Source organism: Aedes albopictus, chromosome 2 (assembly GCF_035046485.1).
Source record: "Aedes albopictus strain Foshan chromosome 2, AalbF5, whole genome shotgun sequence".
Classification (NCBI taxonomy): Eukaryota; Metazoa; Arthropoda; class Insecta; order Diptera; family Culicidae; genus Aedes; species Aedes albopictus.
In genome coordinates, this window is record NC_085137.1 from 52,199,892 (window position 1) to 52,225,312 (window position 25,421).

The 25,421-nt window shown below is 40.2% G+C and overlaps 1 protein-coding gene across 2 annotated transcripts in view; it reads right to left on the reverse strand.

Moving 5' to 3' along the window:
* The window catches only part of LOC109409155 (potassium voltage-gated channel protein Shaw), a 280,461-nt gene that overhangs the window by 13,268 nt on the left and 241,772 nt on the right, over window positions 1-25,421 (reverse strand). The window contains exons 5-8 of one of the 2 annotated variants that reach the window (XR_003897846.2): window positions 24,221-24,439; window positions 23,544-24,147; window positions 16,138-16,287; window positions 14,980-15,833 (exon numbers count right to left, since the gene is read on the reverse strand). Coding sequence is in view for 1 of the 2 variants with exons in the window: in XM_029874625.2 (XP_029730485.1) it covers window positions 16,138-16,287; window positions 23,544-24,147; window positions 24,221-24,439 (973 nt within the window). In the remaining variant the exon portion in view is untranslated. The remainder of the gene's footprint in view (window positions 1-14,979; window positions 15,834-16,137; window positions 16,288-23,543; window positions 24,148-24,220; window positions 24,440-25,421) is intronic. The other variant, XM_029874625.2, reaches the window with a different exon arrangement.

The following is a 25,421-nucleotide window of genomic DNA, read 5'->3' on the forward strand; positions in this document are numbered from 1 at the left end:
CCCCAGTGGACAATAGAGCTGTACATTAGGTCAAGTGATTAAGAATAAAAAAAAAGTGTTCCAAGATGAACATATTCTTCAACAACTTCAAACATTGTCTCATCAATCACTACCTCAGCACTAACACCACTAGGCCTGCTTCTGTCTCTACCCGCTATCATGTACTTCGACTTGGTAGAGTTAAACGTCAAGCCTATCCTCGCTGCCTCTCTCTTCAGATGAGCATAAGCTTCCTCCACTGCCCTACGATCGATGCCGATGAGATCAATAGCGTCCGCAAAACCGAGTAGCATATGCGACCGTGTGATAGAGCCATTCCTCTGCACGCCTGACCTCCTAATCGCTCCTTCGAGTGGCAATGTTGAACAATAAATTTGAAAGAGCATCTCCCTTTTATACAAAACCTGAAAAACTAAAAAAAATCGAGGAAGAAACTTTAGTAGGTTTTCTTCCAGAGTTTTTACAGGAATAATTCAAGAAAATAAAACCCGCGAGAAACGCCAGGTGGAATTGCGAAAAATCTCATAAGAGAAACCTTTAGGCAGAGTTGCGGCAGCAACTGAGAAATAATCCTGAGAGGAGAGAAACTTTTGTAGAGATCCCGACATAAAAACTGGGAGTAATCGTACGAAATTTCAATCACACTGAAGGAGCTTCGTGAAAAAGCTCGGGAGGAACTCTGGGAACAATAGCTTGCTTAAAAGCTTGAATTTGATTGACCGCCCCTAGGTAAGTTCTACTTTAGTATTGCCAGGCCAGGACAAGGAACCAATGGGATATCTGCTGCACACCAAAAATAATTTTGTGTTATCACATCATTTTCGCTGCACATCAATCAAAACTCGAAGACATGTTCTGATAGATTGACACTGTGGAATGATATATATACACATTTGCAAAAAAATAACGAGAAGACCAACGAATGTCATCAATATGTTAAAAGATAGTTTAGATTCCATATTTAACAGGAAAAATATAGAAAAGGAGCCAAAACTACTTTTAGTATTTATTACAACGTGTGCCAATGATAGGAAACCTGTACCAGTAATGGTTACATTTTTTAACTTCGGTTCCTTTTCGTACTATTTGCATGTATTCCTTATGGGGTTGGCTATAACTGGTACACTATGGCGAAAATGGGTGCAAGTAAGCCGAAAATTTAGGGAAAATGATTTATTTCTACCATAATTTGAGCAAAATGTGGAGTTTAAATAAGTGCAACCATATTTTGTGAACGTGGTTCTTTGTTCTCAATTTTTACTTGTTGATTGACATCGTTAAAGGGTGAAAATCAACTATGGCAAATAATTGGTACTATAGCCATAATTGGAACACTTGCTCTATTGCCTTTTACTGGCATTTATCAGATTTGCTGGTATGTCTGAAACATACTGGAAAAATCTATAACTAGAAGGCACAGAATGTTGCTTATTGACAAATTTAGAGCAGAAATTTGTAAAAAAAAATCGCGTTCTGTTGGGATTCGAACCCGCGACTCCGTATTCGCTAAACCGACGCTTTAACCAACTACGCCACAGAACAAGTAATGATTCTGCGGAATAGAAAGCCAGTTTGGTCACTCTGAAGCCACACCATAAGCGCTCATTTCTTTCACAAATCAATCTCTTTTTCGACTTTGATGTCAATTCACAACACTGCAGAATCATTACATGTTCTGTGGCTTGGTTGGTTGAAGCGTCTAGCGAATACGAAGTCGTGGGTTCGAAACTCATTAAAACACGATGTTTTTTTTTACAAAATTCATCTGTCAATTTGTCAATTAGCAACAATTTGAGATTTCTAATTATAAGTTTTTCCAGAACTGACACTGTACTGTGAAAGTTTGGAATGAAGGGAAACGGCTTATTCATCCCATGTTTGTTCTAGCGATGGCTATAAAAAACTTCAGAAGAAATTGGTGGGATTTCAAGAAATCTTGAAGATTGTTAAGGAGGAATCCTAGAAAGAACTCATAACCGAGGCACTCGCCTTAACAGTTTTAATTCAAGATACACTCGAATCTGTTGCATTGCACTGAACTTTCCCTTATGCTGGCACTTTGTAAACGATGAACACCATCACTCAGTGTTTCCGTGCATCCAGCCAGCATCCGAAGGGCGATTCAAATTAGCATAATTTATGCAAAATGTTTGCTTTCGATTTGCATAGTTTGGGGCAATAGCTAGAGTGTGTGTGTATGGCAAGTTATCTGACTGGCAAGCTTCCGAGAAAGTTTGTTTTCTAACTGGATGAGCGAAGAAAAAAAAAGCTGCCTCCAGGCGGAAGCTACGTGACAAGCGTTCAAGTGCTTCGACAAGAGGATGATGCTGTTCGAGATTTGAAAGATTGCGGTCCTGCAGTACAGAGCAGCCAGCCACGCGCGAACGTGTGTTCCACCCCTTTCCTTCCGGCTGGGCGGGAAGTGTTTGCTTTTTCGTCGATTTGCCGAGCTCTGTTGGTGGCGGGTAGCAGCTGAATGCTCGTTTTCTTTGCCTCCAGTAGCACAGTGATGGTATGGTATCACTCTCGTTGATTGATGGTAGAGGCCATAAATAATCCCTTCATCAACAGGGCGTGTTGACGGCGTTGGCCTCGACGGTGGTGGCGGCTGTGCCTTTCCGGGTAGTCTCGGTTCCACTCGATGCGGTTCTGCTGCTGGGATGGTTGTTTTCTAGGCCGCATCTTTCAAACTGGCACGAAGCCGTGCAGATGGCAGTCAATTCGTGGAATCCATGTCGTCAATATTGATTCTGGGAAGCTGGTTTGTTTAAGTGGTTCTGCCGGTGGGGGTTTGGTCGCAGACTTTGAGTAAATCATTTCACTCCAACAATTGGTCTGAGCTGGGAACGGTACGGGGTTAACTGGAAAACACATCTGCTGAAAAACCTGAATCTGCGTTAGCTAATAACGAATAAATTCTTAAAGAAACACAGCTCTTATGAATTTAGGGTTTCAAACTTTTGGAATATGCTTCATTTTGCGAAGGTTGTTAACCACAGTGCACTACAGTGACGAGCATATAGTAGTGTACAGAGTAATGTACCATCTGCGACAGTATTGGACGTTGCACCTCAATTTTTCCCGAACTTTATAGGTTCTCTAGTCATTTTCGACCATATGCAGTCAGCGTGTTCCCTGCAATCCTTGAAATCGCCAAGCATAATCATTAATTGTTATTGCACTGAGAATTCGTCACAAATCGATTCCCAATTTCCCACCGAGAGCCATTTGTAATACTTTACGTTCGAAAAAATCCGAAAGTTATTCGGTTTGTCTACTTCAAAGGCCTGCCTCTGTATATAACCGCAATCATGTACTTCGACTCGATCGAATCCAATGCCAAACCTATCTTTATCGTCTGCTTTAGTAGTGAAAAAGCTTCCTACTCTGCTTTCCGATCGATGCCGATAATATCAATATCTCCCGAAAAGATGAGCAGCATATGCGACCTCCTGTGGCAATAGTGCCAATCTTCTGCACATCAGATTGCCTCATCGCTCCTTCGAGTGCAGTGTGGAAGGGTAAACTTGAAGTGTATCCTCTTGCTTCCTGCAGACATATTTTCGGAAATTTGTCCACTGCTTTTTTCGAGGTTTCTTTCAGGAATTTCTCCAGAGATCTTTTAGGGTATTTCTGCTGCAGGTTTTCCTTCAGAGATTTCTTCAAAGATTTTTCCATACATCCCTTCCAGAATTGCTAGAGATTGCTCCAGTAATTCCATCTGGAATTATTAGAAGTATTTCTGCAGAAATGTATTCTAGTATTTTTTTTTTCAGGAAAATTTACTAGAGATTATTAAAACAATAATCCAGGAATTGCTTAAAAAAATTTGTACAAAAATCCTTAAGGAATTCATCCAAGTATTCCTTCAATAATTCATCCAGAAATTAAGTACTGCAGGCATGGATTACTTCCAGGATTTCTCATGGAGTTTCTTCAAAAGTTCCTTGTAGAGTTCCTCCAGGGATTCACGCGTGAATTACTTCTGTGAGTTTTTCAGGAACAACTTCAGAGAATATTGAAAAAATAGCTCCAAGAACTCTTCTTGGGATTTCTTTAGGGATTCTTCCTGAAATTCTTTCTGAACTCCTCCAAGAATTAATCCGAGCCTCTATGAACTGTTTCGAGATTCCTTTAGGAATTTCTCTTAGGATTGCTTCCGAGATTCCTCTTGGGGTTTCTTTAGGAATTCCTACAGGTATTCCTTCTGGAACTGCTTCAGGGATTTCTCCAAGAGTATCTCTACGTTCTCTTTTTATTAATTCCTCAGGAATTCCAGAGATTTTTTTGGGTTTTTCTCCTGGAATTTCTTCAGAAACTCTTCCTGGAATTCCCTCCGGAATTCCTCAAGGGATTGCTTCAGAAATTCCTCCTGGAATTTTTCCAGGATCCCTCTGGAAATTCCTGCAAAAATTTCTCTAAAATTTCCTCCTGGGGTTCGTCCAGCAATTCCTCTAGTAGTTTCATTAAAGAGTCCTCTAGGAATTCCTCCAGAAATTTCTCCAGTTGTTTCTCTAGAGATACCTTAAGGAATTCCTCTACAGATTTCTCCAGGAATTCCTCCTGATATTTCGGTGATTCTTTAAGGAAATTCTGCAGAAATTCGTCCAGGGATTTTCTCTAGGGATTCTTCATGGAATTTTATGCAGAGGAGTTTCTCTAGAAATTCATCCAGGCATTCTTACAGGCAGAGATGGCATTTCACCGTAGCGATTCACTGCGGCGTCAGTTTATCGACCACACTGGGGATAGGAACATTTTTCACCACTCCAAGAAGCCAGTTTCTCTTGTTTTGGGTGGTAGGTAGACTAAGCGCTAGTGCGTGCTCTTGCTCGTCCGCCTTGGATCGAGTGTGGCTCACTCTTTCGCGCGCATCGCTCTCCGGCGCTCTCCCGTGTTTTCACCCAGCAGTCACCGAATTATCACCATGGTGTCGCCGGGGCGAGAACTCTCCGGTGTTTCACCGCAGCGCGCACTCTGGCGCAAAAACCTCACTGGAGCGCGCGCCCGGGTGATTTTTTACACTTTCACCGAAGAGAATTTTAAATCGCTCTCGCCGCACTGTTGTGTGGCCTAGTGCTCAGGGAGCTAAGAGATTTATTTCTACCCACCAAGCTTGCGCGCATCCGAATCGCAGTGGTGGATCCACATATAAGAGAAGGGCTCCTGTTCAGATGCACAGCGTGAGTGGTGTATTTTCTATTTCTCTTTCCCACACTGAGGATATGGACATCTCTGCTTACAGGCATGCCTCCAGGAATTTCTCCAGAGGTTCCTTCAAGCATTCCTTCAGGAATTAATCTAGGGCATCCTGTAGGGATTGCTGTAGAAATTCATGCAGGAATTTCTTTAGGATTACCTCCAGGCATTCCTTCAAGAGTTCTTCCAGGGATTTCTATAGGGATTCCCCAAGAGATACCTCCACTCATTCCTTCAGGATTTCATTCAGAATTCTACCAGGAATAACCTCCGGAAATCATTCGGAAATTCCTCCGGAATTGATTCAAGAATACGTCTAGAAATCCTTCAGAAATTACTACGGCAATTACTCCTGGAAATGTTCCACGGATACCTTTAGAAATGCCCCCACAAATTGCTTCCCGAATTTATAAAGGGATTATTCCAGGATTATTCCACCAAGAACTCTTCCAGAAATTACCCTAGGCATTTCTTCAGGAATTGCTCCAGGAGTTTCTTATGGAATTGATGCAAGAATTCCTTCTGAAAGTCCAACAGTTATTCATCCAGGAATTTCTCTAGGAAATCCTCCAGTGTAAAAGAATTAGAGGAATTTCTTCAGGAATTCAACCAGAAATTTCCCAAGGATTCTTCTGGGAATTCTTCCAGGGTTTCCTCCAGGAATAAATCCAGGAATTTCTCCTCGAAGGACTCCTCCAGAGATTCCAGATCCTTCAGGAATTCCTTCAGGAATTCCTTCAGAAATTCGACCAGGAATTCGTTCAGGGTCGCTCTAATGATTCTTCCAGAGATTTCTCCTGGAGTTCCTTCAATGATTCCTCCAGTACTTTCTTCAGAAATTCATCCTAAAATTCCTACTGAAATTCCTCCAGAAATTCCTCCTGGGAAATCCTTTCTGGAAATTTATTTATAAATTTCTTCAGAAATTTCTCCAGGGATTACCTCAGAATTCCTCCCAGAATTCCTCTAGAGATTGCTCCGAGAATTCAATCAGAGATTCCACCAGGAATTCTTCTGGAGATAATGCCTCGAGAATTCTTCTAGAGATTCCTCTGGGAATAAAAAAAAAACAAAAACATGCTTAAGAATTCGATATATTTTGTACTTGAATCCTTACGACAATATTGTAAAAATATCAAAACATTTCGCAAAAAACAGGGTTTTCAGAAAACTTTAGGTTTTCATCGATACGGATTTTGACAGGCTTGAGAATATAGGTTAAGAAACAGTCTGTACGATGTTTATCGAAACCTAACAAATAAATTAATAAATAAATTTTAAGAAAATTCCGTTGAAATTAAAACAACATTTTTTAGATATTCTGGTAGGATTTCGGAATTACATTCGAGGTCAATAACTGCGGAATCCTCATTTAAATTGTTCTGGAAAATCTCCAAGGTATGATGATTGTGATTTCAGAAAAAAAAACTCAAGTTTTTCAAAAATGTTCATTCAGGATTCCATCAGAATTACTCTGTAGGATTGTTCCAGGAATTCCTTCTGAGCTATATTAATAGGTTCCATGTCGAATTCCTCTAGGAGCTCTTTTCGAGACTCCTTCAGATCCTTATTGAATACATTCAGATATTCACTTCGAAATTTCGCTGGAAACCCGAGTAGAAGTAAAAATCAAAACAATATCATCATTTGATATTCCTCAGTGAAGTACTCAAGATCATAATTGGCTATTGCTTTGTTTGACATAAGAGATAAAAGTTCAAAAATAAGATCAAAAATTAGTATGAGGAAGAACATGATAATATCTCATTTTGATATTATAAGATCAGACTAAAATCTGGGGAGATCTGGGCTGTAGCACATCTGACCAATATCTTAAAATGATCTGACAGATGTATTAGAGTAAAAAAAATGAAAATGGCCGCGACCAGAATCGAACTTATGACCTTGGGATTTACGAGCAGCGACATTACCACTGCACTACGACTCATATCTGAAAATAAGAGATAACAAGAGCATCAAGTTCTACGTTTTCCAAGGTATTTGCGACTCATGGTAGCTGTGTTGGTTTGGTCCCGCCATGTTGTAGATGAGTGTGTGAAAGAACTAATTTTGATCTTGAATAGTAGTTTTCAGATCTTACAATTTTCGGATGTTATAGATGAATGTGTGAAAGAACTGATTTTGATCTTGAGCAGTAATTTTCAGATCTTTCGATTTCTGGATGTTGCAGATGGAAATATGAAGAGCTAATTTTGATCTTAAGCTGTATTTTTCAGATTTCTTAATGATAAATGTTCTATTGCAGAATATTAATACAGTTTCCACCTAGGTTTCCACCCAAAATTTGCAAACTGAAGCAATAGTATGGGAGATAAAAATGAATTAAAGCAGATGATTTCGCATTTTATACATATTCTCTGAATTGTTAACAAATCTAGTGATCCAAATTTTTAAAACGACATGTGTAGAAACATGTTTGGTTTATTTCACGCCTAAAACAGGACGAACTTCCACCAATAGGATGCAATCATCGAAGTACTGGATTGTCGTAACGAGATAAATTTTTGTTTGGTGAGAAGGTAAATTCTCCATTTCTACAATGAAATGACGCAAAAAGCGTGGCTATCATGATTCCTTGCCTAATTTAATGCTGTTTGTGCGATACTTTGGGTAACTGTGTTATAGCTCTCTCCATTTCTTGCAACAAAGTTTTCCCCAAAGTTTTGTTCTAACAATATTGAATAAGACAAGGATCATAATACCAACACTTTTTACAAAATTTCGTCGCAGAAACGGAGAATTCACCTTCTAACCATCAAAAAATCAGTTAAAAATCTACTACTTCACTGAACGTGCCCTATTGTGAACTGTCGCCCAGAAAAGCTTTGGAAACATTCAGAAGATCGTAGTCGTTACGACTGTCGTCTGCTCGTATACCCGAGGCAGAATCACGACGCAATTTGTTGGTTGAAACTCAAATGAAGGCCACTTCTACTTCCTTTTTATTCCAGTGCTCGTTTGTAAAGTTTGTGGTGGACATAAGGGAACATCTATTTATAGCGCATTTAGTTCACCACTGGACTATCGCACTAGTTTTTACGAGTGCGAAAACGTTAATAAAAGTGCGCGATAGCATCAAATCAACTCGGTGTCTTCAGAGCACTTGTTCACCATAGATTGAAGAAATAGTGCGCCGAAGACATCAACCTGATTTGATGCAATCGCGCACTTTTATTTACGTTTTCGCACTTATGAAGTCGCAGTTCGCAGTCCAGTGGTGAACTAAATGCGGTATATTACGTAACGCTAAATTCGACATTTTTGAACTCGGTGGTTGGTTCATTAGGATCTGGCGGCCTCCATAATGTGTTATTGTATGATAACACCAACATTCTTGTATGGGTAGTAACGCTAGGTTGTTTCCCCCATTCCCCTGAAGCGTTACGTAATTTATTAAACCCCTATCTCCTGAAGCGTTATGTTATTTGGGCACGGCGCATAATGAAAGTTGAAAACTTATAATAGTTTTCATACGCAATGTTGGAAAATTTAGACATTTATACAGCGAGTTGCACAAGGCTCTCCAAAGATCAAATTAAGTACTAATTTTGAAATCATATCACGATGAGATATTGAGCAGATATTTGGCAACTTTTTGAATATCTCATCAATATCATATTAAGATATGACATCAAAATTTGATCGTTTTTAGATTTGATTATGATATTCACGTCTACCCGGGAATTACTTCCGAGATTCTTCAAGGAGCTCCTTCTGCGATGTTTCTAGAATTTCCTTCAATGATTCCTTTAGAAGATTATTTTGTGATACCTCCAGTTTCTTTTGGAATTACTAGAATAGATATAAACATGTCACGTCTTTTGAAGGAAGATCAGAAGGATGTCCTGCAGCAGTTCATTGACAAAATTCCTCAAGCAAGTTCTGTACGAATTTTACTAAAAAATAAAGTAAGAAGTTCACAAAAAAAAAACAATTCCGAACGCCTGGAGAAACTCCATAAAGAATTCTTTGAAGAACTGAAGTAATTCCGTAATGAACACCTCGAGGTTTTCCATTAGGAACATCTGAAAGAATTTCAAAGTGAACTTCGAAAGAAACTCCAGAAGACTCTGCATGAATAGTAAAAATCCCGAGAGGAGTTCATAGAGAAATCCTGGAATAGTTACTGAAGAAAATCAACTCCGGATATAGTTCCTGGAAGAATCCTGGAAGAATCTAGGCAAGAGATCCTTGAAGGAGTTCCTGATGGAATCTTGTACGAATCCCGCAAGAGTTTTCTGAAGTTATCCTGGAAAATTTCCCAGGAATCCCATAAAGAATTCCTACAAAAAACCAAGAAGAAACTTAAGCAGAAATTTTGGATGAAACTCCCTAAAGGCTTCCGGAGAGTTTTTGGCGTAATTTAGGAAGGAATCACAGAAAAAATGTGGAAGAAATTCAAAGAAAACTCAAAAGAAACTCTTGGAGACATCCTCGCAGGAACTCCTGCTTGATATTTGATAACAATTCGAGAGGAATCGTAGACGAAACTACTGGAGGAATCAAAGTAGGGACTTCTGGGAATTTTTACCCGGGATTCCTTCTGTAGCTTCTTCCGGGGTCTATCATTAACTTCTTCTAGGATCCCTTCAAGGGTTCCTCCCATAGAAACTTTTGTGATTTCACCTACACGCAACCTGAGATTGGCAGATTCTAATACAATTGGGTATGAAACATATACAAATATTGTATTAGGGCCTTGCAAATACAAAAATTGGTAGGTGGCAGTATACCAAAAATTGTATTGGCTTCCTGGAATCTGGAGAAGGAAAATTTCGCATGTGTGCTCTGTCGCACTGGTTTCTCATTATTTGTTCTATTTTTAGACTGATCATGGCAGCAGCGGCGGCATCAAATACCAATACATGTTTAAAAAGAAATACAGGCGTGGCGGGAATCGAACCGAGACCTATCATGGTGATACACAGTATCCTGCGCTCTAACCAGCACGGCTATAACTGCACATGAATAGACAAGAGGCTGAAAGCCATCATGATCAACACAAACGTGGCTTGGTGATGGAAGTGATACAGCCGCCACACTGCACAATGGGTCCAGAGCCGTATTTGCGAAGACAAAACTGTTTAAGCTTCAGCTTTAAGTTTTTAGACACACATTGTGTTTTAGAAAGTTTATTTTCAATTGTTGACCCTATTCCCTATTATTGTTATGTTAGGGTGGTTCGTCTGGTTAAACTGATTCAAAAATCTGCTTTCTAATAATTTTATTTGCGATGCCATGATGGATGGTGATGGATCGTTTAATTAGAAATTCCACCAATAAACGGCAAATTCTTAATTTCATATATCTCAGGACTCTCACCACTTAGAAATTTGGTGTCTTCGACAACGTTGTTAAGTGAGTCAAGGGCTTATAGTTAATGGTCCACTAGGCAGCGCTAGTTACACATTTGCAAAATCATTCAAATGATTGGTATTTTTTCGTGAAGTAATCAACAAGCTGTAAGTTTGTTTTCTTTGAACGTGTCTAAGTCAAGTCAAAGGTTTTTCAAAGAGCTATGTATTAGTCATAATTGTGCAATGTCGCATTTCATTCGGTTCACTTGATCCAGAGATATAGCAATTAAACGAAGAACACTCAAATATGAACTACTTTATTAGAGTTGCTCCAATTTTATGTAAAGTTATCCAATCGAGCCCAAATTTGTACCGTTTATAGCTTACTAGTTGGCAACTGGCAGGTAAAATTTGAGAATATTTGGTGCATTTTTGAAAAAGTTACAGCTTGCTGAATATATTTGAAATCTATATATATAAAAATGAATTTCTGTCTGTCTGTCTGTCTGTCTGTCTGTCTGTCTGTCTGTCTGTCTGTCTGTCTGTCTGTCTGACCGCTATGGATTCGGAAACTACTGAACCGATCGGCTTCAAATTTTGTATGCAAGGGGGTTTGGGACCGGAGAAGGTTCTTTGCCTGGTGTGAGACCTCTCCGGTCTCTGGAACGGGGGGCTCCCATACAGATGACTTAGCGAGGGACGTCCCTGTGGAGCTGCATGTCAAAAAACACAGTAGGCAGGCAGTACGACGTTTGCCGGGACAGCTAGTAATAAATAAAAGTTGCATGCTTCAATTAATTCGTAACTAGCACCGCCTACTGACAGAACCTTGAACCAATCAGCTAATCAACTGAGCGGCCGTAACCAACTTAACAACATCGCCGAAGACATCAACTTACTAAGTGATCTGAGTCCTGAGATATATGGAATATAATATTTGTTTGCTCACTAGCGCTGCCTTGTGGTGGAATTTTGAATCAAACGGATCATCATTTGTTAGTTCTTGACCAGCCAAATAATATTGCCGAAGACACCAACTCTCTAAGTAACCAGGATGATGAAATATTTGGTATAAACATTGCATCAGTGTTACGTCTGTTTGTCTCTGGTATGACAGATATCCCAGACAGCAAGACGTAGCACTGGCGAAATTTACATACCGTATATCTTAGCACCATGATTACTTAAATATTCGGTATACTTGGAAAAGTTGTTAGGCCAGCCAAGGTTTTACTGGTGATGAGCCGTTTGATTCAAAATTCCACCACTAGGTAGCGCTGACGATAAATTAATTATTATATTGGTTTCTTCGGCAATGTTGTTTGGTTTATTAAGGCGTTTCAGTTGATTAGCTGATTGGTTCAAGATTCTGTCAGTAGACGGCGTTAGTTGCAAATTAGTAGAAGCATGTATCTTTTACTTATTATCTCGAATATATTCAGCAACCTGTCACTTTCTATAATGTGTAGGGAATATTCTCAAATTTTATCTGCTAGTTGCACGACTAATTAGCTATAAATGGTACAAATTTGAGCTCCATTGGATAGTTTTACATGAAGTTGGAGCGACTCTAGTAAAATGTTTCATATTTGAGTGTTCTTCATTAAACTGCTATATCTCTGGATTAAGTGAACCGAATGAAATGAAATTTTGCACATTTATGACTAATATATAGCTCTTTGAAAAACCTTTGACTTGACTTAATTATGTTCAATGAAAACTACAGCTTTTTGATTGCTTTACGAAAAAAAAAACATTCATTTCCATAACTTTGCAAATGTGTAACTTGCGCTTCCTTGAGGCAAAATTTCGAAACAAGTGGACCATTAACTGTAAGCCCTTGACCTACCAAACAACATTGTCAAAGACACCAACTTTGTAAGTGACCAGAATTCTGAGATATACTAAGTTTAAAATTTGCTTGACCTCTAGCACCGCCTAGTGGTATATACAAAAGCATGCTAAGTTTTAAAAATTTCCTAAAATATTTTTAGCAAGTTGTATCCTTTCATAAAGTCCACCAAAACTATTCAAATTTTGATTACTTGTTCCTCAACGAGTTTGATTTAATTGGTGCAAATTTGGGCTTTATTGATTATTCAACTTTACACGAAATTAGAGCCCTTCTATCTATATCTAGTTTTTGACTTCCGTTTATCAAATTACTGTACCTTAGGAGTAAGCGAACCGAATTAAATTAAATTTTGAAAGTTTGTGACTAATGTATTGGTCTTCATGTATCGTTGGACTCGACTAAAATATGAACAAAGGCAAAAAAGTTGCAATTTATTGGAAACTTTTCGAAAAGTTCTAATGATTCGAATGTTTTATCCAAGGGCTGAAAGTCTCTTGAATAAAGACAAATCAATCAAATCAATCGATGTTTTATTTTTGTAAATTTGCTATAACTTTGTAAAACATTCTGATATTGTATAGAGAATAATTAATCAGCAGATTTTTGGATAAGCCACACTTGATTGACCGTAATCATTTCACAATAATGAAAAAAAAAAGAAATGACAGAACTTGGCAGAAACATTTTTGTCTTCGTAAATACGACTCTAGACCCATTGTGCACTGAAAAGCCCGCATCCAGCAGGTTGCTGTTTGCAAGTGGAAAATTCCATGTAGACAATAGGACGCGAAGCTCAGCAGCGAAGCGAAAGTTATTTTTAGACGCAACCCGGTTCAACTTCTCGGGTTTGAATGGAGGTGTTTGTGTATAGTGGTATGGAAGCTATGGAACCGTGTAGCGCATCTTAATACGACGAATGGATTATGATTTATCACATTTTCTGTACGTTTTTAATACATAAATTGGTAGAAAAGGCATATCTCAATTTTTGGTAGCTTTTCTTGTTTTTCGTGTAGATTCTCTTCTAAGTTTACACCAGGAGGTTTTTTTTGGGATTTTTGTCCATTAAATTATCAATACTTTCTTCTGGGATTCCTTCAGAAGATTTATCCGAGATTGCTGGAGGAATTCATTCCATTGTTACTTCAGAAATTTCTCCCTTCTTTCCGGATTTTTGTCTCAAATTTCGTCAGGAATTCTTTACGGACTCTCTCTGGGATTTCTTCAGGATTCCTCAACGTTTTCCGTCCTTCAAGAACTTCTGTGGGATTCCTCCAGGAACTCATTCCAGGCTTCATCCAAGAACTCCTTCGTGTTTTTTTTTTCTAGAAACTCAATTCGGGATTCCTCCAGTAACTTCCTCCGTGATTTTAATGGAAATCCACCAGGGTTTCATTAAGAAATTTTGATTTTTTGTGAACACATGGAGGAATCCCAGATGGAAGCTCTTTCTTAAAGAATCTCACAAGAAACTCCTGGAGTATTTTTTTAGTAAGCAAATCCTCCACCTTTCCGGATTCTCAAAAGAATTTCTTTCCCATATTGATTCGAATTCAACCAGATTCCACCCCAAACCAACCACTTTTTAGAATCCCAGAATCCCAACATAAACTATTTCAGTCTTCTATTATACTAGAACATATGCATCACAAACTAGAAACTCACAAATAGTTCTGACAAATATTGTTCCATCTGTCAGAGAATCCAGTTAGTGCACGTAATTTACGAGAATACAAGAACTCATCCCCTTCCACCTCTTCGACGCACGGACCTGCCGAGAAAACCAGTAAAGTTTTATTGCATGCGCTAATATGAATCCTCACTGGAGTCACCATTGAATTTCCGCCGAGTTTTCCTCAAATATCAAATTTCGTTCTCATTTCACAACATTTTCCACCAAATATGCAAGGGATTTCTTTCAGAGTACCTTCTACCACAAACAGAATAGAAATCTTATTAGGATTTGAGCCTGCCATTGTGAACCCTATAGTAAAAAATCTATACAAAAAAAAAATCACGAGCATCGGATCACTTGCCAGTTTTCGACAAAGTTGCTTGGCTTATAGTTACCTACCTTCAAATAAAAAGTGGTAATAATTTAACGTTCACAGCGCACCTAGCCACAAAAATCCAAAATCCAAGATTCTTCACATACAAACTTCAAGCTCGTTGAGCATCCCGTTAGACTTGATGGAATTTAACCAACATTTTATTGCAACTTATTGGTGACAAAAGGAAGAAATTCAGAAGGAATCCTCCAAGCTATTTCAAGTTTAGGTTTTTTTATATGAAGGTGGACCACCGTCTCCAACATAAGAAAGTTTGAAAGCAGCATGTCAAAACAAATTACTCCATTATGTACAACTCATTTTAGAAAACCTGAAAAAGCAAAACCAATTTACTGTCTTTCTCAGCAAAGGCATGGCCCAAATAAACGTAAGGATTGAGTTATCACATTTTTCTTCCCAGACCTACAAACTTTACAACAACACATTGGACAGGCTGAGAAAAATGTTCAACATTTCGGTCTACAAAAGCTAAAGGAACGTATAATAAAAGGTGAAATATATGTGGCCCGCACACAGAACATAAAGTTGGCATATTTACCTGCCGGATGGTGGTGGATTATTGGCTGCCTGCCTGCCTGCGCCTGTCTGCTTGCTGCTTTTCTGTCGATGATGGGTGGTTTGTTCCCGGAAACGGTGGAGCAATCTTTCGATACAGCCATGTATGTGTGTGTTTGTACTGATGTATGTGTGTCGGTCGGTATGTGTGCCGTTATTTTTTGATAAAACCTTTGAAATGAAGGTGTTTCATTCGACATGCTCGTGTGCTTGCGAAGGTCGGTGCGTGGTTTTTGTGTGAACGGTTGGCATAGCGATGAATGAAATGTGTAGCATCTCTTTCGGTGTTCCAGATTTCGAAAGTGTTTCGGTGATTTTTTTTGTTGTTGTCGGTACTCTCCAGCATGGCAGTTGCCAAGTGGGAGAACATTCTTCCAATTTGATAAACGATGAAACCAAACCGAAGCTGATATTTCCAATCGGGGCACGGGAGGTCGTTGGATAAGCACGTGACTTGGAAGAATTCAAATCAATTCCACCGAAAGGGAATTCTCTCCGTTGCGTTGCGTTGCCGGTTGTCTTCTCGTCGTCATCGGAACCGATTCTGAGCTTTTATTTCCGTTGGAATCCATTAGCAGTGGGATGGCAGCGTATGTACTTCTGCTGATGCCACCGCCACCGGATGCTTGTTTCGTTAGATGGTTCGAGCGTTCGAGTGAACTTTTTACCCAGCACCGGATGTGAAGCTTTCAGCACAGGCACGCAAGCATGTGTGTCATCATAACGGAAACACTAGTGTGTGACCAAAGGAAGCGGGACAGCACACCGGCAACTTTTGAGCCCAGCATTCGATCACGATCACACAACGAAATACCTACAGGTTGTCGTCCCATCGTGCTACGGGTTTGAAAAGAACAGTGGTTCGGTGGTTGTGTGGGTGTGTAATTTTGAAGTCAGATGCCAAAGATTGGAAGTGTCAATACAGATAATACCGAAAAAGAGATAGAACAAATAGAATCGAAAAAGAGAGGGAAGAAAACAAATCATGAACAGCGAAGGTAAAAAGCATCTTACATATTCGATAGTTGTTGGTACAGACAACGAGTTCGTATCTACAGTGTCTACGCCTTAGCAAGCGGAACATGACAGTTATACAGCAAATAAGCAATTCCATCTCTGAAAAAATAACCCACAAACTTACCCATCTTTGGCAGGATGACGTCTTTGGAGATGGTGCGGTTGGCATTCATGCGCCGAATGGTTTGATCCATGCTTCCGGTGCTCGGTGCGTTGGAAGAGGGAAGCTTTCCGGATCCGGTGTTGGCGCACACACCTCCCGGGCCACCTTGACCTATGGAAAGATGGAAAAGTTGAATAAATATTGTTCAACGAAAGTGGGGTTCGAAAAACACTATACTGGGAAATTCAAAATAAAAACTAAAACTTCCACTTCAGATTGATATGAGCTGTATTGGCCGCCTGCGTAGTTGCTAGGATGTGGAACCATTACGTTCTCCTCTTGTTTCTGTTAGAAACAGTCAGCTGATAGTTTCAGCGATTTTGGCACAGTGACTTTTACTATAAGTTATTAAGTCAGGGAATCCTGTTTAGGACATGTTTTCCGATAGAACTCAGTAAATTTGACATCCTTTGACATCATTAATCATGTTAAACCATCATGCCAACTTTAGAATGCCTTATCTCATTTATTTCTCAACCTATTGTTTGTAACGAACTACAAACCATTTCAATTTTTAAAAACTATTGAAAAAGTTCGATGGTAACTATTGATACAAAAGTCGCAGATAGGTTGAATTTTGACAATAATAATGCATCAAGACAAAACAAATGCTGTAGTAATATCATGTTGGTCGCTTCAGCGATTTTTTCGTAATCAGTCATGAAATATATTTGCCAAAGACGCCATAATGATATGACGTAGCAATTTTCTGCTATACATATTTTTGTCTTGATGCATTTTTATTGGCAAAATTCAACGTATCTGTAACTTTTGTACAAATAGCTACAACCGAACTTTTTCATTAGTTTTCAAAAATTAAATGTTTTGTCTATCGTCATCGAAAAATGAAAACAATCCGTTGAGAAATAATTGGGATATGGCATTCTAAAGATGACTAATAGTATGGGACAAACATCAAATTCTCGCTCCAGTCGACTTTTTTGATTCCATTTAGGTCCCATATGAACTGTGCAAAATTTCAGCGCAATCGGTGATACTATAATTTAGCGCAAGCGGTTTAAAGTTTTCATAGGATTTACTATGGGAAAAGTAACATTTTCAAATAAAAAATCCCAGAGGTCGCCCTTTGTCTCCGTAATTCAAATCGATCAACGTTTCTTGTAGAAAAATCATTTGTCAAACTTTCCTTCGAAGACCGCAAAACGATTGGATGCTTGTGGAAGAAGTTATTGATTTATTACCGATTAGTGATCCAACGAGCGGCTTTTTGTTTTGTTTTATCAGCAGCACTGCTGCTGCCGTTGTTGCATGGGGTGGCGGGAGGCATCACCACCCCCAGAAACAGCAGCAGCCAAGGCAGCAGCTACAGTGCTGCTAATAAAACAAAACAAAAAGCCGTTCGTTGGATCACTACCCGGGCAGAAAAGAATAACAAAACAATTGAAGGTTGATTGATTTGAATTACGGAGACAAAGGGCGACCTGTGGGATTTTTTGATTGAAAGTGTAACTTTTCCCATAGTAAATCCTATGAAAACTTTGGATCGCTTGCGCTAAATTATAGTTCCACCAATTGCGCTGAAATTTTGTACAGTTCATATGGGACCTAAATGGGATCTAAAAAGTCGACTGGAGCGAGGATCTATTTTTTCCATACAAGCGAGTCCCATACTAATGACTTATTTGTAAGGAAAAACGACTGGTGCATTTTTATTGTCCAATGCTACAAGATACCTCCTGGATGTGCTACAGCGAACCCTGAAACCTTATCTTCACCATGCATTTCCTTAAAATCATGTGACCCGCTAACCTCGAGGAGCTACGAGTACCCTGGTCTCCTCCCAGTACTAACTTTGTGTAACTAAGTAAGCAATACATAGTATGTAATGTTATATGCAAAAAATGAATCTTGGCTCCGTAAAGCGTTACACGCGATTGAGCCATAAATAAAAGAACTAGAAAAAAATGTCCGTTACTGTAACTTACAAAATACAACCCTGTATAAATACCTCAAAATTTAATACGATGATTTATCAAAACTAGCGCTAACGATTTCTACAGTACCTCCTCCACATTTCTTCAGAAACTTTTAGTAGGATTTCTTACAAAGTAGAGCCAAAAAATTTTACTTACCAGAAAATTGATTAAAATATGGATCCACAGTCACTGTTCGTGCAAATTTTGAGGAAATTCCTTTGAATATTCGGAGAACCCTGCATTGATACATTAAATAAAAAATCCAAAAATTCTACCGAAGATTTTAAGAACTCCACCGAGCATTTTTTCGAAAAAATCTCAGAGATTACTTCCAGAAATTCATTCAAGAAATCCTGGATTCCATAAATTTTCTTTCTAGTATTTTTTCTGGGACTCTCCAAAGGGCGTCTTAAGAAATACCTCCAAGATGAGTTGTTCTGGATTGTACCTTTCGGGGATTTAAATTTCTCGCACAACATATGCTCCCCCAAAATCGTTCTGAAATCCGGAAAATCCTCCATATGTATATAAGTATAAAGTATTATAATGATAGTTTATATTATATAATAATAAAATAGTATTATGCTAAGGGCTGAAAGCCTCTTAAATAAAGACAAATCAATCAATCAATACAGTAATATAATGAAATTTTCGAGTAACTCTTTTGAAGAGTCCTTCAAGCATCTCTCAAGAAATTTATTTGAAGGTTTCTTTGCCATTTCTAAAAGAAATGGTCCATAAATTTCTCTCTGAATTCCTCCCGAAATTATTCCACAAATTCCTCCAGCACCTTCCAAAGAAATTCCTTCAAAAAATATTTCGAGGATTCCTCTAGAAATTTTTCAGAGTCGTTGAGATGCGCCATGAAGATTTTCTCAGAAAAGGTTCAATAAAAAGACGTTCAAACGCTTCAATTTAAACGCAAAGTTCGTTTAATTAATAAATTGAGAGATAAATTTGTGAAAAAATACCACTTGTTTTAGTGAGATTCAAATCCACGACCCTGTACCAACTTTACCAACTATAAGCCACAGAACTGAAAGGTCTAACTTTCACACATTAACCCTTTTAACTCCTTTTGGCCTTCCACAGTTTCACGGCGTACCAACAACAGTAATGCGGACATATTACACTTAAACCACTTTTTATGTATGTTTTTTACGTACTTTCAATTTATGCACCTTTTTTATGCCCTGTATAAAAAAAGGGAAAGCCACTCAGAACCAATATTGCGCATAAGAAAATGTAATATTGAAGGTAACTATTGCAACGGTGAGGAGAGTTGCTTGGGCGTTTCAGGGGGTCTCAAGGGGTTTCCCAGGGAGGCATTTTTAGGGGCTTTGGGGGACCTCAGCTGCGTTACATGATTCGAGGGGGTCAAATGGGGATTTTGGAGGCATTTCAGAAAGTTTGAGAGCAATTTTGGCGGGATGCACAGACGTTACGAAGGCATTTTCGGAGATTTCGGAGGGTCTTAAGTGCGTAGCATGTGGCCCGAGGGGTTTTAGAGGGATTGTGTAGGCATTTCAGGAAGTTTGAGAGCTTTGTAGCGGGATGCAGAGGCGTTACGGAGGATTTTTTTGAGGTTTCGAAGGTTAATAGGTGCGTTATATGGGGTCCGAGATTGTTTTAGTGGGATTTTAGAGGCATTTTAGGAAGTTTCAGAGGATTTTCAGAGATCCCATCACAATACATTTTGAAGCGCTCCTGAAATTCCCTTTGATTCTTCAAACCCTCTTCTATGACCCTGAACTGAAATGCTTCTTAACGCTTCTGAAACCTTCGTAATCCTATTGAAACGCCCTTGAAATCATCGTTATCAATTTGAACTGCTTCTGAAACCTTGAAACTGGAACCAAAACTTTTCCTCCTTTAACCTTCCAGGACGCGCGCCATCTAGCAACCGAAACTGCACCGCGCTCTCGCTGCATATGACGAGTGGGTTTTTGGGTAGTGTTGTACTTTTTACAACAGCTCGCGTGCTGAAGGGTTAATAGGCTCCAGAAATCCCTTGAAACGGCCCTGAAATGCCATCAAAAAAACGCCCCTTAAACCTCTAGGAACGCCCTTAAAAATAATGTACATCAATAAAGAGAGAGGGAAATTTGTGTATACATTAAGTTTGGGCATTAATGAGGTAATCTAGTTTATGGGAACAGGTCTTGCCTTGGGTCTTGCTCATGGCGTGCATTGGAGATGGGGCTAAAGGGGTTTCCAGAATGTTCTCAGAGATCGCAAACAATTGGGTTCCAAGGGGCTTCGGGGGCGTTTCAGGGGATTGTTTCAGAGATTTCAGGAGTTTTTTTAAGGCGTTCAGAGTAATTTCAGATAGCTTAAGGGGGCTATCATGATGGTTCCCAAAACCTCTGCAAGACTAATAGGACATCAAAACGTTCGTTGCTTGGGATCAAGGATGGGAAAAAATCATTCATTTATTGCGCATCCCTCACTCACAACCACGCACAATCTGATGCGAGTGTGCTTATCCCCCAGCCAAGCAAAATCTTTCCACATTCATTGCCCATTCTTTTTAATCGCCGAGCACCGGGCGACGCAAGCAACGACGATCGAATGAATCGCTACTGAATCTGTGTGCCGAAGACGAACGAACCAATTTTGAACGAATGGTTGCATACTGAATCGGGTGCAAGAGCATTCGTTTTGGAACGTTCATTCGGCGTTCAGTGGAAGCATTCAGTACTGGGAATTGAATCAGTGAGCGCGTTTTGATTCAATCAGCTGAATGCCACTCGGTAGTTGAGAGAGCGAACGTTCTTTTCGTATACACCGATCCAAGCTGATTCATTTCGCTCTCTATTTGTTTCTCTCCTGATTCGCTTCGGTGGCGTCGGTGGCGAGCCGCTCGTGTTGCGTTCGTTCATGGCGCATCGTGCTCTCACTCAGTATTGGGTTGTTGGCGTTCTTTTGGCTATTAGCATCGCCGGCATTCGGGTGAGTGAATGAGTTTTCCCATGCTTGCTTGGGATACTTCGTTGTTAACCATCTAAACGTTGCAACCTTATCAATATCACCCTGAAATCTCTTCAATATCCCATTAAGCTCCCTGAAACACTCTGAAGCCCTTGCATATCCTTTGAGACCCCTCTGAAAATCAATTTGAGACCATAGGAAACTTATTTTAAGCTTCTCTGTTGCTCCATGACACCCCAAAAAACTCCCTGGAACGCCCTGAAACCTTGTGGAATCTAACAAAACCCCATATGATACACTGAAACCTCATAAAAACGTCTTGAAGCCCCTCTGAAATCTTCATTGAAACCTCAGTGGACTTCACTCAAACTTTCCTTAAGCTCCTTGGATTTATCCAATGAAACCACTGGGAATTTCTGTTAAACCTTTGCAAACCTCCCTCTTGAAGTCCCAGGGCAACACACTAACCTCCTATATCCCCCCTCAAGCCCCCAGAAGTGCCTTGAAACCCCTCTAAAGGTCCCATGAAAACATTCAAACGGCTTAGAACGCCTTGAAAACTCTCTAAAAATCCCCTGAAGCTCTCCTAAAGCCAGCTGAAACAGCACCGGTCACATCTTGTAACACATATAAAGGCCCCTGAAGCTTTCTGAAACTCTCATAAACGTCCTCGAAATTATCTGAAATGCTATATGTAACAGGCATTTAAAGTCCCTCTAAAGCCCCAATGAAATCCCACTACAGCTCTCCTGAAAACCGCTGAAGCTCCATGAAACACTTAAAAAAATCCGCGAAACCCACGGAAGCTCTCTGAAACGTTATGGAACGCTCTGAAATGCCTCTCAAACTTTCCAGATAAACCCCTCTTTAAGCCCTCAAATTCTTTTTGAACCCCGTAAGGCATTGCCTTTAAAATTTCTAGCCACTCATCTTACTTGAACTCCTCAGAATCCACGAAATCCATTTAGGTAATAAACTATTTTTTTGGTAATGAATCCACATTGCCGATCTACATTACATTGCAGACTGATTTCACACTTCAACAAGCAGAAAGGTGGATAAGATAAATATTGGTTTCACTGTCGATACACTTGAAGCCACCTGGTGAGTGGTGACCCGTAGGCATGACCGATCTGTCTGCTGGACACCACTTGAAAACTGTTGGAACGGATTAGTCTGTCAAGGCTGACGGTCTGTACCGAGGGTTCAGATGACTCCGGTCGGGGCTCTCGGATAACCAAATTGACAATCAATGCAATGGTGCACGCTATCTTGTCAGCGAAAGGAAATCCGCTATTGCTCGGTTGTCACGATACACGTGAAGAACGTGTTCAACAGCATCAGCTGGGCCACAATCAAGAGAGCAATACCTCACCTAGGAGTTCCGGAAAGGCTATGCCGGATAATATAGAACTCCAGAACAAAGAGATCCTCAATAGAGACGAACCAGCCAAGGGCTGAAAGTCTCTTTAATCAAGACAAATCAATCAATCAATCAACAAAGAGATCCTCTACGATACCGTAAACCTGGGTCAAATTGATCAGCGGAGTGAAATTCATCATTTGGGTACTACATTGTAATTGCATACCAGGAACTTCTGAGCGTCGCAATGATCTCAAATTTCTTACTTCAACTAGTTCATAGATGTCTAGAAACTCACCTCTAGACACAATTTGAATTTCGTAGAACAAAAACTGTTGAAAAATGGGGGTACTTGCATGACTGAAAATCGAAAGAATATGATCAAAACATTCTCCGATCAGCACATAATGTTCACAAAAGTTGGAAGAAATAGAAAAAACTTTCATTTACTGTCGGCCGCGATATTTTATATGGCTTCTAGCCTTCATGGGCATTTTTCAAAGGTAAAAAATGACCAAAAAACACATTTTTGACTTGAGGCACCTCGAAATCTTCACCAATTTAGCTGAAAATCTGACCAGAAGTTTGTTTCAGCATTAGAATTAAGATAAGGGGGTGACTGGCTGAATTCGAGAAATTTCATTTTTTATGAAGAGGTCTAATATATATGTTTATATATACTCGAGCCCGTCATAAATCACAGAGTACCTACAGGCTAATATGCCTTAGGGTGGCCGGGCCGGCCAGTATCAAAAAACGCAGTATATAACAAAAGACGAAGTGTGCTTAGAGAGCTACATACGTTGCATAGGAGGCATTAAACAGATCACCAGAACATTGACAATGCAATGCTGAGGTGACAAAAAGCGCACAGAGGGGTTCCAATGAATCTCGGGGGCATTTTGGTAGGTCACAGAGGGATTCAGAGCGATACATGGATGCTTCAGGGAGATTTAGGGTACAAGAAGGTCCCAGAAGCGTCTCAAGGGTTCTTAGAAAAACTCAGGGGCGCTTTAGGGAGGATCTTGCGGAACGGCCTCGCGAACAGGTTCCTCATTAAAGTCCCAACTTAATGTGTACACATAATTACCCTTTTTAATTAATGCATATTTTTAATTTATGCCCCCAACACTCACCTGGCAACCGCGGCGGTCTGGACAGCTCCACCGGGCACACGCGACGTCTTCGCTTCGGTAGCTTGGCACGGGCCTGCGTGTGCGAGTAGTACATCGTAAAGTTGCTCACGATGACGGGTACGGGCAGGGCGATCGTCAACACACCGGCCAGGGCACAGAGTGCACCCACAAACATCCCAATGTAGGTCTTCGGCGTCATGTCCCCGTACCCCACGGTGGTCATCGTGACCAGGGCCCACCACAGCCCCAGCGGTATGCTGTTGAAGTCGTTGTGCGGATTGATCTGTATCCGCTCGGCGTAGTACACCAGACTGGCGAATATCACGATACCTAGAACTAAGAAAAACACTAGCAGCGTCAGCTCTTTGGCCGAGGCCCGAAAAGTTTGGATGAGAATTTTCAGCCCGGACGAGTGCCGCGTCAGCTTGAACAATCTCATGATACGGATGATGGAGAAGAACTCCAGGATGTCGGCGTTCTCCAGGTGGGACGCGAACCGCTGCAGTATCAGGTCGATGAAGAAACTTAACGTGGCGATGTAGTCGATGATATTTACAGACGAAGTGATGAACCTAAGCTTACTCGGGGACGAAATGAACCGCACCTGAGGGGATGGAAAGAAAGAAAACGTTCAGAATTTTGGTCGAAAGTACCTCTGGAATGGGTTCATCATTTACCATTATCTCGAAGGTGAACCATGCGTTACACACGCATTCGATGTAGAAAAACGCCACGTGGGCATTGGTTTGCGTTTTGTCCAGCACCCAGGACGTGTTTTGGCTTGCCGTTTTGACCGTGATGTTGCGGATGTACGGTACCCGCATGTCCGGGTGCGTTTTCAGGCAGAATGATATGATCGATACACAGATGAAGAATACTGATATGATGCCGATTATCTGTGAATCAAAATAATAAAAGAGAAGGAAGGATTCAAACAAAACTTTCCTATGACCATGGTTTTAAAATGTCACAAAAATGTCATTTCGTTATTTTCCCATTTCTTTGCCCTTAGTGGGAAATGTGTATCAACGATGTCGTTATTTTTCAATGTTCAACTAACTTTATTGAAGGTTTGTGTTCACGGGTTCAAATTTGCACTAGAAATGATAGAACCGGAAAATGTCATGACTTTTTTTTTTCATGACATTTTCGTGACATTTCACAATCCTGCCTACGACAATTCATTGGAACGAGTATGCAGAATCATTGGAATTGGTATCAGGAAAATTAACAAAAATGGCTTTTATGCCAAACTGGCGTATTGGATGTTCAATTCAATTGGACTCCACGAGGTCCATGAAACGGGAAAGTACAACGTATAGATAGATGAATTATTCCAGATGTTAACATCTCTGTCCATTCCCACACACCATCTGAACTGACTGTCCCCGTGTAGTGGCGTAGTGTGTAGCGCGAATAGACTTTGCATTTCTTCTCCATATTTCAATTTCCCTAATGGAAAAGTTCTGCACGTGCCAAGTCGGGAGTTTTTTGATGTTTCGTAATGGTGGCCTCAGGCCCACAAACCATTACATCATGTAGCATCTCCATGTTGCCAGTAAACGCGCAGATAATGCCCGACAGTCAACTACACCTTCGGGCGGAACTAAACGGAATATCCCATGAACAAATCTGTCAATCAAAGTTTGTCATCCATGGGAGAGAGAGATGGCGGGTGGTGGCCAAACTGTCTCTAGAAACAGTAGTGCCAGACTTGAGCAGCTTACGGCGGATTTCAGAACAAGATAAAGTTTTACCGATGATGGAGCTCCGGTTGCTTCCGATTGAAATGGTAAGATGCGATTTATCGGTTCGTTTCCGGGAGATAAAAGCTACTACTCCACCAGTAAGGTTGATGTTCGCCGTCGTGGCAATCGA